The sequence below is a fragment of the Empidonax traillii genome, unplaced genomic scaffold (assembly GCF_003031625.1).
Source record: "Empidonax traillii isolate 1590-97213 ecotype Southwest subspecies unplaced genomic scaffold, ASM303162v1 scaffold1499:size99741, whole genome shotgun sequence".
NCBI classification, from domain to species: domain Eukaryota; kingdom Metazoa; phylum Chordata; class Aves; order Passeriformes; family Tyrannidae; genus Empidonax; species Empidonax traillii.
In genome coordinates this window covers 53,233-68,573 of record NW_020956692.1, presented here as the reverse complement: position 1 = coordinate 68,573, position 15,341 = coordinate 53,233, and the positions used below count along the sequence as shown (strand labels likewise).

General features: G+C 49.6%; 1 protein-coding gene across 9 annotated transcripts in view; it reads right to left on the bottom strand.

Annotated features, from left to right (window-relative positions):
- Positions 1-15,341, bottom strand: part of TCF4 (transcription factor 4) — a 72,370-nt gene that overhangs the window by 27,430 nt on the left and 29,599 nt on the right. For 7 of the 9 annotated variants that reach the window (XM_027907609.1, XM_027907614.1, XM_027907611.1 and 4 more), the window contains exons 4-5: positions 12,459-12,588; positions 11,961-12,010 (exon numbers count right to left, since the gene is read on the bottom strand). In XM_027907609.1, coding sequence (XP_027763410.1) covers positions 11,961-12,010; positions 12,459-12,588 — 180 coding nt within the window. Of the gene's footprint in view, positions 1-1,625; positions 1,723-11,960; positions 12,011-12,458; positions 12,589-15,341 lie in introns of those variants that run through there. The other 2 variants (XM_027907612.1, XM_027907618.1) reach the window with 2 other exon arrangements.

Genomic DNA, 15,341 nt, shown 5'->3' with positions numbered 1-15,341 from the left:
TGGAGTGTTATGGGGGTTTTTTTCCCCCTTCCCTGTCTTTTGTTTATTCTCGGGAAAACCCGCCGGGTTTAAATTCCAGCTGGATTTAAACAAGTTGACTTTTCGGGGAAGGGGAAACCAGGATAAAAAGCAGAGATTCGGGAGTGTCCGTGTGGAGGCAGCGCAGCGCCGGGATTTGGGATCCTCATTCCCGGCATCCCGGCGCGCCGCTGGCACGGCGTCAAGAGCCGCACAATGCCCGGGCTGTGCCAGAACAACGCCAGGCCGCAATTCCCAAATATCCACACACCGGGATGCTCCAACCCCTTCTCGAGGAGAGGGGGAGGGAGCCACGATCGATCCCCCCGCGGCGCTTCCCTCTTTGTGCTTTCCCGGAGCCGGGAATGGCCGGGAATGCCGAGCCGTCTCTTCCACAGCATCCCGACTGGAGCCCGCTGGGAGCTGATGATTCCCACCTTCTGGAAAACACAAAGAGTGGGGGGCCAAGGCCTGGGATGTCACGGGGGTCGGCATTCCCGGCCTTCCCGGAGCAGGGAATGCTCCCCTGCCAATCTGGGAATTTTGCTTCCTTCCACCTTTAGTTACTTCCAAAAAAAACCCAACCAACCAAACAAACAAAAAAACCCCACACCAACAAAAACAACCGAGAAAAAAGACGCAAATAAATCCAGGGAAAAATCCCAAAACACACCAACTCCAACCTCTATTTCCTTCTTTCCCCTCGCCCAGACGAAAATCCAAGGACACACAAAGTTGCTCCGAGTGCTGGGAATCGTCCCCTGTGGCTGCTGCCCCCGGATTTTATTCCCTACTCCTGATAAACAGCAGCCTTGGGAACTTTTGGAAAGCTCCCGTGTAATTCCATGCATGGGAATGTCAGGCTCTGGAATGGGAATAACTCCTTGAAAATCAAAGAAAAACAGGGTAAATAATAGCCTCGGGGAAAACTGAGAAATGTGAGATTCCTCAATTTTAAGTTTTGCCCGCTTTTCTTGTGCCCATTCCCGGAGTTTCGCCGCATCCTGCATTCCTGCCACGCGTTCTTCCCAAAATATCCCAAACAAAAGGCCCCCGAGGCGGCCAAGAAATCCACGGAAATTACAGAAATGAGGGAAATCACGCAGCCCGGCTCTTCCCACAGCTGTTCCTGCCCGGCAGCCTTTCCCAGCGGCCCCATCCCACACGCCGCCGCTTCCCGACTGAGCCGGCCATGGATCCCGCTTCCCTCCATCCCAGTTCCCTCCCAGTCCGACTCCGCTCCGGACTGGGCTGAGCGACGCCACAAAGTTGGGAGCTGCTCCCTCCGCTCTTCCCTGCCGCTCCCCACCGCGCTCGGATGCTTCCAGCCGCCTTCCCCGAGCCTTCCCAAATATTCCCCACCACTTTTCCAGCGGGAAAAGCCCCCCAAGCCCCTCCAGATGGCGAGTGCGGACCTTCCGGGCTGCGCCAACTCCAAGCAGCCGCTTTTCCTGCTTTCCCCCCACCCCCGTGCCGCGAAACGAGCGGGGAAGGAGGGGGGACGACTGCAAAAAGCCTCGATTTCCCTTCTTTTAGCGGCCGGAGTGCCGCGTTTTCCCTTCCCTCGGCAAACTTTTGCGAAGGAGCACGCCGCAGTGTGTGCTTACCGCCTTGCCGCTGCAGCAGTAGAGCAGGGAGCCGCCGCCCGCGCCGCCCACGGGGTACGCGCAGTACATCGCGCCCGCTCCGCCGGGCTCGGCTCCGCCAGGCTCGCCTTCGCCCGGCTCGCCTCAGCCCGGCCCGGCCCCGCCGGGGCCGCCCCCGCCCCTCCCTCCGCCCCCGCGGGCCGGGAATGGCGCTGGCGCCGGGAATGGGCCGGCCCGGGAACGCGGCCGCGGAGCCTCCCCGCCCCTTCCCGGCCCTGCCCGCGATGCGCCCGCCGCTCCCACCTTCCCCTTTCCCCGTCTCGCCGCATGTTTCCTCTACTTCATCCCTTTTTTCCCTCTTTTAGCCCTTTTCCCCATTTGATCTATTTTATTCCCTTTCCCCCGTTGTTTCCTGGTTTGCCCCCTATTTTACTCCTTTTCCCCTTTATTTTTTCTTTTCCCTGTTATATCCCCTTTTCCCCTCTTTTTTCTCTTTTCCTGTTTTTTCCTATTTTATCCTTTCTTTCCCTCTTTTCTCCTATTTCCCCCCAATTTTATCCCTTTCCCCCCATTTTACTCCTTCCCCCCTCTTCTTTCCCTATCTTTCTCTATTTTATCCTTTTCCCCCTCTTTTTCCCCTATTTTTTGCCTATTTTATACCTTTTCCCCATCTTTTTTTCCATTTTATTCCTTTTCCCCTCTTTTTCCACCTTTTTCCTATTTTTCTTATTTTTCTCTATTTTATCCCTTTCCCCCCTCTTTTTTTCATATTTTTCCCTATTTTTTTATCCTGTTTTCTCCCCTTCCTCCTTTTTTCTCTATTTCCATATTTTTTCTGACTTTTCCCTACTTTATCTTTTTTCCCTTCTTTTTTCTTTTTCCTCTTTTTTCCCTATTTTGCCTTTTTCCTCTTCCCCTTTTTCCCTCCTTTTCCCAAGTTTTTCCTCCTTTCCCCCTTTTCTCTTTTTTCCTCCTTTTCCCTCTTCTTTTTTTCTTCCTTTTTCCCCATTTTCTCCTTTCCCCCTTTTTTCTCCTCTTTCTCCCCAACTTTTGCTCTCCTTTTTTGCCCTTTTTCATCTCTTTTCCCCCTTTTCCTATTTTTCCTCTTCCCTCCTCCTTTCCCCCTCTTTTCCGTCCTCTTCCTTTTCTCTTTACCCCTTTTCCCCCTTTCTTTCTATATTTGACCTCTTCCCCCTCTTTTTTCCCTCTCTCTTCCCCCCATTCCCCCCCATTTCCCCTTTCCTCCCTCTTTTTCCTTTCCCCCCCCCTTCCCCGGCTGTTCCCACTCGTGTTTGTGTTTCGGAGCGGCGCGGGGCGGCGGGCGGGGCAGGCGGTGTCCGGCTGGCCATGTGGCCGCGCTGCTGGCGCGCTCCCAGCTTTGTGCGCAGCTGCCGCGGCCCCACAAACAGCCCCAGAGCCGGCAACCGCCGCCGATGGCAGGCCGGGCCGGGCCGGGCTGGGCCAGGCTGGGGGGGCTGCACCAGCTCCGGCCACAGCCCCAAACCGGCCCCAACGGGTCCTGAGAAACAGCCCCGAGCACCCCTCAAAACGGCCCTGCAGCACCCCTGGAAATCCCTGCAGTATCCCTAAAAACAGCTCTCAAGTGTCCCTAAAAGCAGCCCTGAGTATCCCCAAAAACAGCCCTACAGCACCCCTAGAAATCCCTGCAGTATCCCTAAAAACAGCCCTCAAGTGTCCCTAAAAGCAGCCCAGAGTATCCCTAAAAGCAGCCCAGAGTACCCCTAAAAGCAGCCCTGAGTATCTCTAAAAACTGCACCAGATATCCCTAAAAATCCTTAAAGTATCCCTAAAATGTCCCTAAAAACAGCCCTGGATATCCCTAGAAATCCCTAAAGTATCCCTAAAAGCAGCCCAGAGTATCCCTAAAAACAGCCCTAAAGTGTCCCTAAAACTCCAGCTATAAATTAAATGTCTATAAAACCAAATCTGAAATAAACAGCCCTAAAATATCCCTAAATTAGCCCCCAAACCCTCCCTAAATCCACCCCTAAAGGAGCCCTAAAATTTCCCTAAAAATATGAATATGGAATAAATATCTGGGAAATGAGAGAGAAGAGGAAACAAACAGTCCCAAAAGTCAATATATCAAAGCCAGCCCCAAGTATCCCTCCAAACATTCCCAAGGATCCATAAAACAGCCCAAAGTATCCCTAAAAACACCCCTAAAAATATCCCCAGAAAAAAAATGTCCATAAAATCAAATGAAATATGGAATAAATAGGCCGAGATGTCAATATGTGAAAAATGTCCCTAAGAATCCCTGAAAACATGGATATAAACTAAATGTCTCTATAATGAAGGATAACATGGAATAAACAAGCCTTGAAAGTCAATATCCTAAAAAAGCCCGAAAATATTCCCCCCAAACACAGATACAACCCTAAAAGGCAATTTCTCAAACCCATCCCTGAAGCATCCCTAAAAAAATCAATGTCTGTAAAGGAAGGATAATATGGAATAAATAACCCTCAAAAGTCCATATCCTCCCAAATCCCTAAAATATCCCTAAAAACAGGGATAACAAATAAATATTCCCAAAAGTATTGCCATAAATATCCCTAAAAAAACAATGTATCCATTAAAATCCTCCCAAAAATCCCCAAACCCACGATCAAATCCCAATATCTGCAAATCCCAATATAACATCAGGGAGGGAGCCTTACAATAAGTAAATAAATAAATATATCCAGATATAAATATCCCTAAAATAAACAGGGATTCATGATTAATATCCTGGGGTCCCATCCCCCAAATCTTGAGCATCCTGGGGAAGGATACTGGGAAGGAAGGAGGAGGAGGAGGAGGAGGACAAGGCAAAAAGGATCCCGTATCTTTTCCAGTAAGATTTTCCAGGCAGACTTTGGGAAAGGTTTGTTCCCAACCCAGCTAAGAGCTGGGAATGGGAATGCTGTGGGAGAAACCCCCAGGGCAATAAAGCCAAGGTGAAATTCCCTGGTTTTTTGTGGATGGGAGGGCAGATAACTCTGGGTATTGGAGCTTCTCCACATTGCTCCAACCCAAGGAGGCACCACCCAGGAATTCTGCCTGGACTGGAATCCCACAAGGGTTGGGATGGCAAAGATTTTAAGGATCATCTCACTCCCACGGGCAGGGACACCTTCCACTATCCCAGGTTATTCCAACCTGGCCTCGGGCACTTCCAGGGATGGGGAATCCACAACCTTTACCCTCCCAGCCAGGAATTCCTGCCCAGTATTCTATCTAAACCAGTAGAAAGCCATTCCCTGTGTCCTGTGCCTCCATCCTTTGTCCCCAGGCCCTCTCCAGCTCTCCTTTAGGAGCCCCTTTAGGCCCTGGAATTTGCTCCAAGGTCTCCCTGGATCAGCCTGCATGAGCCAAGAATTCCTCTGAAACTGCTTTTCCTTGAAAACTGCTTCATGGATCAGGTGAAGAAGGGAATCAACTGATGAATCACTGATTAGTCCAGTGTAGCAACTCCTGGGATTTACAGGAGCCTCAATATTCCCTCTTCTTCCAGGGTTTATTTTTTCCTCAAGCCTCAGCTCCAAAAAGTCTAATTCCATAAAAACCCACATCCCACAGAAAAACAGGGATTTCAGGCCCTCCGAGCAACGGATAAACCCAGAGGCAAAGCCAAACCTGCTTCCAAAAACTCTGGGAATGCTGGGAGCTCGGCTCCCAGCAACCCAAATCCCGCTTTTTTGCCAGGAGCCCAAATCCAGGTTTTGATTGTGCATCTGGAAGCTGGAAGTCGTGTCCAGGTGCTGCTTCCAGGCTGGAAGCACAGACAATTCCCAGGGGCCTTGGAGCCTGAGGGTGGCTGCGGGCAGGGACGAGCGGATCAAGCCGCCTTCCCTCCCTGGTTCTCGGGATAACTTGGGCATGCTTGGGAATATTTGGGAATATTTGGGATATGGCCTTGGCCGGAGGCGAGGAATTCAGCAGGAACTCCGCTGCTCCTCCAACAACCCACCAGCCAAGGAACGCCCAGATCCCGGAATTGCTGCCTCTCCCTGTGCGGGGGGAAGGCCAAAGCGAGGGGGCGCAGCGCAGGGGGCAAAATCCCGGGATGCGGCCGCAGTGCCGGAGTTTTGTCGGGAAGGGAGTGGCTGGGCAGGGGTTAACCGACATATGCTGCATAATTAGCAGATGCATTAATGATTACGGATCCTCAATTGCTCAGCGCGGGGGCAAAATCCAGGCAAAATGGGGCCCCCACCGCCCCTTTCCCGTGCCGGGAGGGGTGTTCTTCAGGATTGGGGCTGGGAGCGGAGGGCGGCTGGGTGTGATCCCCTTCCAAGGGGTCGGGATTGGGAATGTTTGGGAGGCGGGCGGGGGCGGCGAGGAGCGTTCCCCACGGTGCGGAGGCAATTATGTATGCATGATTTCATCTGCAACTCATTAATATGCAAATGTATGCATATGTTAGTTACTAAATTAAAAATGCAAAGCAGCCCTTATGGTGAGGCTCCAAATTTGGGGGTTGGGGGTTGTTGTTTTTTTTTTTTTTTTCCCCACAAAGCCAGGGAAAAAAAAGGAAAAAGAAAACAAAAGGGGGAAGTTTGGGGTGGGGGGGGAACCTGCGGATTCCTGGGAATCTTCGGGGGGACCTGTTGCACGGCAATCCCACATCTCCGCTCGGATGGTGGCCGGGGAGAAAAGGGGGATTAGACGGGCGGCGGGGAGGTGAACCGGGAATGTCGGGAAGTCTTGGGAGATGGGCGCCAATTATCCCAGCAACTGCATTCCAGAGCCGGCAAAAATAATCCCAGGATTTTGCTCATTTTTCAGCAGTTTTGGGGCAAATCTCTCCCTTCTCCATCCTCCCAGAATCACTTTGCTGCACAGGGATAACCCCCCCTTCCCTGTTGTCACTTGAGGAGGCTGAATGTTCCAGGAATCTTCTGGAAAGGTCAGGAAATCGGAGGGTGAGGGAACTAATTGGGGGAAGGCGCCGGAAAGGGCCTTTCATTCTTTCCCAGCTGCTTTTTCCAAGGCAAACAAGGATGCAAAGGGAAGCAGGGATTTAGGGGGTATCCTGGAGGATGAGCTGGAGGAGTTTCCAACCCCCAGTAGGGAAATAAGGAGCAAAAATTCGGGATATATTGGAGATATCCGTTAAGGCTTAGGTTTGAGGGCACAGAATTCCCTGTCAGTTATGTTTCCATGGATAACTCAGTTATTCCCAGCTCTATCTGTGGCTCTGAGGCTGATCTGGGGTGCTGGGACAGCCCTGGCAGCTCCCAGGGATCCTTATCCAAGCTCTTGGGATGCTGGGACACAGCTGGGGGGCCCAGGAGGGTCATTCCCAAGCACAAGGCCATCCCATGGGAATGGGAGCCAAAGGGACCCTCAGGGCTAGCACATGAACCCTCAGGAGCAGCTTTACCCCACTCTGGGATCGCACATCCCATGGCATCCTGGAACCAGATGGCCTCGGAAGGTCCCTTCCCATCCAAGCCATTCCACGATCCCATGAAAGCACCACCCCAGTCTTATCCTCCTGAATTTTCCAAGGTCTTGGAAGCAGCACAAAGGTAGGAAGTGTTCCCAAGCCTGGAGAAGCTGTGGCTACTCCATCCCTAGAATTTTCCAAGGCCAGGTTGGAGCAACCTGGGATAGCGGAAGATGTCCCTGTCCATGGCAAAATGAGATGATCCTTAAAATCCCTTCCCATCCAGACCATTCCAGGACAGTGATTCCAAGCAAAACTACTCCAGGACTCTACAATTCCAACCCAACCCATTCCAGGACTCTGTGATTCCAACCAAAACCATTCCACGACTCCGTAATTCCAACTCAAACCATTTCAGGATCTCACAATTCCTCCCTCTGAATCCATTCACTTTCCCAAGCCCTTCCTTCCGATTCCTCATTGCTTTTAGGATCAGGAAGGAGGATCCAACGCTCCGATTTCCCCAATTTAAAAGGCAAAAGCAGAGGCTGGAAGCAGCAAAACCACTTGGAAAACACTGACAGATCCCCAACATCGAGTTTTACGTGGAATTTGGGAAGCAATTCCAGGTTAGGCCATGCCTAAAGCTCCAGCTTTGTGCACCGATTCCCCCGATTGGATGGGATTTGTTCTTTTTACTGTCACGGGAAGCACATGTTCCCGGCAAGCTGTTCCCTCATCCCAAGCTCTCCCCGGCTGCCTGGGAAGGAAAAATCCCGGCACACTTTCCCCCTGGAAAGCAAGAGGTGATCATAAATATCCCTAAATAGCGTTCAACAGATCCGAGAGACATTAACACTTCCCCAATGCCAAAGGAGGCTCGGGGAAAAAAATAATCGGAACAGATGCTCCGGGGTCAGCGAGGGAAACGCGCCTTTCCTCAAAAAACACCCTCTGCAGAATCCCAAATGAACCAGGAGTGCCGCACGAGGGGCTGCGGCGCACCACGGGAGCCGGGGCTGCGCTGGCACGCGGACAGTGCCGGGGGCTGGGGCTCGCAGGGCTCGGGGAACCCAGAGGATGGCCGGGAATGGGGAATGTCCCTCCTGCTGCGGATCCCAGGCCTGCTTCGGCTCCTGCTCCTGCTCCTGCTTCTGGCCTGGTTCCCAGTCCCTGCTCCTGGTCCTAATCCTAATCCTGGTCCTGCTCCCAGGGAGGCCTCGGAGCCCCTTCCCATGCCTAAAGGGGCTCCAGGAGAGCTGCAGAGGGACTGGGGACAAGGGATGGAGGGACAGGACACAGGGAATGGCTTCCCACTGCTTTGGATGGGATACTGGATGCAATTCTCCCTTCCAGGGAGAACTCCCTCCTTAGCATCCTGCTCTCCACTCCCATCCCATGTCCAATCCCTTCTGGAATGGCAGAAAAACCTCAAGGAATCTAAGAAGGGGCTGAAATGAAGCCATTCCCACCCCCAGAATCCTTCCTTTCCCAAATCCATGTGGGAAGAGCCAGATCCAAGAGAGGACTGAAGTGTTTCTATGTTCAGTTAAGTCCTGGGGTTTCCGCTCGGGAAACTCAGCTGAATTCCCAAAGGAAAATCAAATTATAAATTATTTCATCAGAGAAACGAAGTGCTGGAAGCTGGATATGGAATTCCTATGGATTTGAATATTTATTTATTATATTTAATTAATACTAATTTATATCCGAAGTATTTTTTGGACTCTCATCCCAAAGAACAAACAGAATTCCTGGCTCCAAATTTCAAGGACCTTCCTTAAAAATACTGCCCTGGAGCCCGAGTCTCATTTTGCAGGAATTCTGAAAGAATCTGGAATTTTTGAGGCAACTCCTTCCTGAATCCTTGTGCACTTCCCACAGTTTGCTGAAGAGGGAGTCTCTGTCCCAGCTAAGCCAGATTCCACTAATCCCAACCGGGAAGATTCACTCTTGGATTTTTAAGAGATTTTTTTAGGAGTGCAAAATACTTCAACATCCCCAAATGGGTCGATTTCCCAGGAAAATACAAATATTGGAGCACCCACATCCCATTCCAGTCATTTTTCCACGCTGGGGATATCCTGTGCAATGCCTTAAAATCTGTAAAATCATTTTCATGGGAATGTTTGTGCCTTTTAATCTGTTTTAAAACACCGACACGGAAGTGTTTCCAAGTTTCCACTCCCATTTTCCCTCCTTTCCTTGGATCTGTGCCCAGGAAGGCCACTCCGTGCCGAGGAGGCCTCACCCACCCCACTGATCCTCAAAGACACCCCGCCCGGGATCCCTCACCCAGGCTGGATTTTAGGGAAAGGTCCCTCACCCAGAGGCCGCTCCCAAGGAGACGGTTCCATGTGAGGAGCCTCCACACCTGAGGAATTCTCACACCTGAGGATCCCGGCACTGGGGACTCTCAGGACACTCCAGCTCCTCGGGGGGTAACAAGGACAGAACCATGGAAGAGTTTATACTGGAGAAGACCTCCAGGATCACCCACTCCAACCACAGATCACCTCCCTGGGATCTCAGGAAAGCAGCTCTCCAAACATCACCCTCGGTGCTGCTCCCAGAATTCTGAGGATCCAGCGGATGGAAAGCTGGGATACCAGAACGGCGCCATCACTTTCTCAGGATTTACTCCCGGGGGGGTAAGCTGGAGTAGCTCCTTCTCCATGGATCCCTTCTCCGTGGGCAGAGCAGGATGTGGGATATGCTGGACAGTGGGATCCACCACTTCCATCCCTCTGCCTACGGAGCTCTGGGAGCAGGAGGCCTTGGAATTGTAAAGGAAAAGTGTCCACAGAGAAGGACCACGGAAAACCTCTCCGAGGTGGGAGAAGCTCCACCTGGAAAGATCCAACCCTGGCAACATGCTGATGAAGCCAATCCCACCCCCCTCCCACCTCAGAGCCCCTCAGATTCCGGCAGCAACCGAGAACATCCCACGGCACTGGAAAAGCGGGCGGGTTTTGAGGGACACAGCTACATTCTGACCAAGTGTTGGGAACCCACACCTGGATTCCGGCTCATCCCAGCCTGGGATCGCTCCCTGAAATCCCCCCAAGAGTCTACACCCAAGTTCATCTGCAAGTCCTTATTTGCCAACTGATTGTTCCCATTGTTTCCTGGATTTTGTTTTCCAAACTCGCCGCTGCTTCCCAAATAAAGGAGGAGCTGCTCCAGTACATTTATTCCCATGTATCCCTGGAATTTCCACCTGCTGCTGATTTAACCCCCGATAACTGAGGGTTATTCACCGACGCTGCTCCGTGTTCCTGGCACAAATCCCATGGGAAAAGCCACATTTTAAGAGAAATCCCAGAACATTCCCACCCCATCCACTAAGGATGTCGATCCATGTATCCACCCTAATTAAATCCCAAATTAAAGAAGTGATTCCGGGATATCTGAACCCCAAGTGCCCCAAATCTCCCCATTTTCCCTTCGAAAAACCCCTATTTCCATCATTCCACACTTTTATTCCCCTTCCAGGACCTACCTTTTGATCCATTTATTCCCAGAAAACGGAGTTTTGAGGGATTCCAATATTCAGGAATAGATTGGATGGCAGGTTTCCTCATGACATAATTCCAAGCATTTCAAGCGTCCAAGAAAATCGAGGCCCCAAAAGCATCGAGGGAAGTAAATTCCAAAAGCACTTTTGGGACTTGATTTTTAATTCAAAATAATGAATATTATCAATTAATTGGGGTTCGCTTTCGAATATTTCTATAATATTGTATTTTAACCACTTCTAATGTTTGTATTTGATCAATTTTATAAAGATTTGATTAATCCATGGGAATAAATGTGGATGTTTCCATGTATTTCCCACTTTCAATTTGAATTTTATTGATTATAAAGTGATCACTAATGAAAGTACTTTAGCAACTTTAAATTTAGAGCTTTATAATTAGATATATTTTGTAGATATAAATATATTTGCCAACTGCCAGTTTCCAGGGATTGCAGGTAAAATCCTCAAATCCATGGGAGATTCATTTGTATTGATTCTAATATTAATTTATTGCATATTCCCAAGGATTAATTGCCACTAATAATCAGATTCAGAGCCCAAAGAACGGGATTTCTCAGGTAGGAAAGGGATGCTTTTTCCTCCTGGGGGGTTTCTTTGCTATTGGTTTGCAAATGAGATACAAATAAATATGAATATATTTTAAAGATAATGAAAAAAATTGGAATGAAAAAATCCCAAAATTTCAATCAAATGCAATTTTAGCCATAATTTTGGGACTGAAATGTCGGGTCATTTCTCACAAAACTTCGTTCTTCCACGGATTTTCATGGATTTGAAATGAAAGCACATGGGAATGGCTTTCTGGGGAAAAATTACATGAAGATTTCACAAAAGAATCCAAAAAATTGGAATGAATTGAAAAATTTTTCACAGCGTGGAACAAAGGATTTTGCGGAGAAACCTGGCGATTTCTGGCTGGAAAATAGGGAAATTCCAGGAAAACACTACAAAACATGCCAGTGATTGTCAATAAATCGAGGGGCTCCGGGATATTCCTGAGAATTCGGGGGGAAAACCAGGATAAGGGGCATTAATGAGCCTCTGGAACACCTGGAAGGAAGCGCTTGGCACCTGGCCCCCCCCAGCAGCTCCCGGAGCTCTGGAATGCCGGGGCTGCCATCCTGCATCCCTCTGGAACGCCAGGAGACTTCTCCTGCGTCCTGGGGATGATTCCCAGGGAATTCCTCATTAATTCTTCCCGCCGTCGATCCATCAATCAGCCTCACAAAGGGCACGTGCCCGGAGCAGGTACCGCATTCCCAGAGCACCACATTCCCGGGGAACACACTCCCGACTCCAAGCCTTCTGGGCCAAGGCTCCGGGCGTTCCTGACCTTCCCTTGAGCCTCATCCCTCGGGAACAGGCTCCTTCCATCCCCCTGTTCCCAAACAAAGCCTCCGGAGCGCGCGGTACTTACTGAGGATGGCAAACCCGGAGGAACTTTCCGAACTTTCTTTGTCTGAACTTCTGGAAAAAAAAGGGGAGGAAAAGATGCTTTATAAAGCAGGAATATTTTTAGGGACCTCAGTGATTTCTCCCCCAAGATGTTCCCAGCAGGATTTTTTAGGAATTCCATTGGTTTCTACCCCAGGATTTTACTGGCTTGTCCCTTTCCCGCTGCGGCGAGGAACAATAATTATAAGGAACAAGAAATAAAGAACAAGAAATAATAAGGAATAAACAATTCCACGGGGAAAAGGCAGGAAATTCTTAATACTTGGGATGTGGGTGTTACAAGCTGTAGGTTTTGCCTCCGGCTCGGGGAAAATAGGGAATTTTGAAGGCTCGACGAGGCTGCAATAACGCCCGGGAGCGTCGCTCCGGCAGCACTTATTGTGTCCCTTCCCAAGTGCCGCTCGGTAAAGCGGGATTCCTCGGGAAGCGGCGGCAGGCCAGAGGTGCAGGGGTCACTCACCCATGGAGGAGCTGTGGAGAGGCCTCCGGCGCGGATTATTGCTGGGATACTGGTAGTACTGGGAGCCGGGCTTGGACGGGGACAGCGCTCCGGGGGTGCCAATGTCCATGTCCCCTCCCAGGAGACTTTGCTGCAAGGGATTCAAGGAAACAGGGATTTGCAGGATCCATCCATGCGACCTCCCTCATCATTAGCTGCTCATCCCTAAAAATAACCCGGGGAGGAAAGCTTCGGGAGCGGAGCGAGACGTGGGAACGGGCGGATCTTTAAAGGGGACACCACCGGAATTTCGCCTGCACCGAACGCCTGGGAAATGGGAGGAATTCGGGGCTTCGGGGAATTTCAGGGACTCTTCAGCCACTGCTTGGAAAACTTCGGGAGCTCTGCTGGCATGGATTTTGGAGGGAGGGAAGTACAGGGATTTAACAATAATGATAATAAAATTAAAATCATGGAATTCTGCTGCTTCTGTGTGGATGAAGCAGCTGCGTTGTCCTGGGAAAAACCTGGGAATCAAATCTATCAAGGCTTATAATATATATAAAAATCTCTAAAACATACATAAAATATCTAAAATATAGCTAAAATGCATCTAAAATGTATCTAAGATATGCCTAGTAGATAAATAAGAATAGATAAAATAGAAGTAAAATAGCTCTAAAAATAGAATATATCTAAATCCATAGAAAAGATCCAAGATTTAAAGGAAACATAAACAAATTAATATAAATATGGAAAACATATAAAAATATTTTAAATGTGCAATAGATAAAAGATATATGTTATATATATTATTTAAATTAAATATAGAAAATGTATGACAATTTATAAAAATATACAGTAAAATATATATGTCTAGAATGCATATAGAAATAGATAAAATATATGTAGGATATATAAAGTATGTATTTTATATGTAAAATATACATTATATATCAAATATATACTATATGAAATATATACCATATAAAAACATACTAAATATGTGTAATATAAATATAAAACACATATACAGTAGATACAAAATATGTATAACATACATGTTAAATAAAGTATATATTATGTATAAAATATACGTAAAATATATGTGTTATATATATAAAATATATGTAAAATATTAAACCCCCAGTGGGCTGGACAAGAGGAACGATCAAACCAGGGAAACAGCTGGAATATCACTAATATTTGGGAACTGACTGGATACAAAGCGCTCCAGAATCCCCAAACCAATTAAGGCTCTGGCACGGCAGCAGCGAGGACCTCACTCCATCCACCCACTTTATTCCCGGGAAACAACGGGATAAACCCCATGAAACCAGGGATTTCAAAATGGATTTGGAAAATACGGATTTGGGCGAGGATTCTGAGTATTTGCTTCGCTCCAGATTCCGGGAAAACTTCCCGGGCGCATCCAAGCCCGTGGGAAAGTGCCCGAGTGCATCCCAGCCCCGGGGGAACTTCCCGCGCACATCTAAACCCGGGATAAACTGCCCGGGCACATCCGACCGCGGGGGAACTTCCCGGGAAGATCCGAGGCCGACGGAACTGTCCGGGTGCATCCAAGCCCGGGATAAACTGCCCGTGCACATGCCAGCCCATGCCAGCCCGGGCCAAAGTGCCCGGCACACCCAAGGTCTGGGCGCAGCGCGCTGGGAGCGGTGCCTCGTGTCCCCCCCCAAGAGCCGCCCCTCCGACGCCCCCAAAGCCGTCGGCGGCTCTTCCCGCACTTCCCGAATTCCCGGCCGTGCGGCGGGGCCCGCGTTCGCCCTCATCGGCATTCCGGCGAGCGCGTCGGAGGGAGCAGCCGGAGCGCCATTGACATGCAAATGGCCCCGAGGAGCCCAATGCCGAGGGTGCCTCCGCTCCGCTCCGCGCCGCGCTCCGCCGGGAGCTGCCCGATCCCACGAGCGGCCGGCGCCGGGAACAAAGGGCTCCTTGTTGGCGCCGGGAGCCGCGCTCGGGGCTGCCCCGCTGCCCCCCGAGGGCCGCGGGCTGCCACAGCCCCTTCCCGGCGGGAGGGGGGAGCCGCGGCCGCCACACACCCCCAGCAGCGGCCGGGCAGCCCGAGCGGAGCGGAGCCCTTTCCCTGCAAAAATTCCTGCTGCTGCCCGAGCTGGACGTGCCCTGGCACTGCCTGAGGCCCTTTCCTCTCATGCCTTGTCCTCATCCCGTGTCCCCTCATCCCGTGTCCTCTCATCCCACGCACAAACAGGAGCCGAGGGATTGGGAAAATCACTTCCGCACCTGCCTCCTGGACAGGTCCCAAAATCTCCAGTCCCATCGTTTTCGCTCCTCTCTCCAATTTCATGGATAATCTCCACCTGCCACGAGGCTGCTCCGGTGATAAACAACACCTGCAGCAGCAGAAAAACCTTGGGAATCTCTCACATAATACAAAATAATAGGGAATAATAGAGACAGAGGTGCCAGAACTCCAGGGGAAAAGGAAAAATGGGAACATTCTTTGAAAAGAAGAGGATTTTTGGGAATGTCTCGGAGTGTTTCCGAAAGAACGTGGGCTTATTGCGAGGATTCTCAGAAAACAAATGGGATTTTACGGAATGCTTTGGCGCATATCACAATAAATACTGATTTATTGTGAATATCAGAAAATATGGGAATTTAGGGAATATTTTGGGTCATTTCACAATAAACATTAATTTACTGTGAATATCTGAAAATATGGGAATTTAGGGAATATTTTGGATCATTTCACAGTAAACATTAATTTATTGTGAATATCTGAAAATAAAAGCAATTTAGGAAATGTTTTGGAGTGTTTCCAAATGAATATCAGTTTATTGAGAACATTCTCTGGAAATAAAGGAATTTTAAGGAATTTTTTTTTTTTGACCTTTTCACAATAAATATTAGTTTATTGTG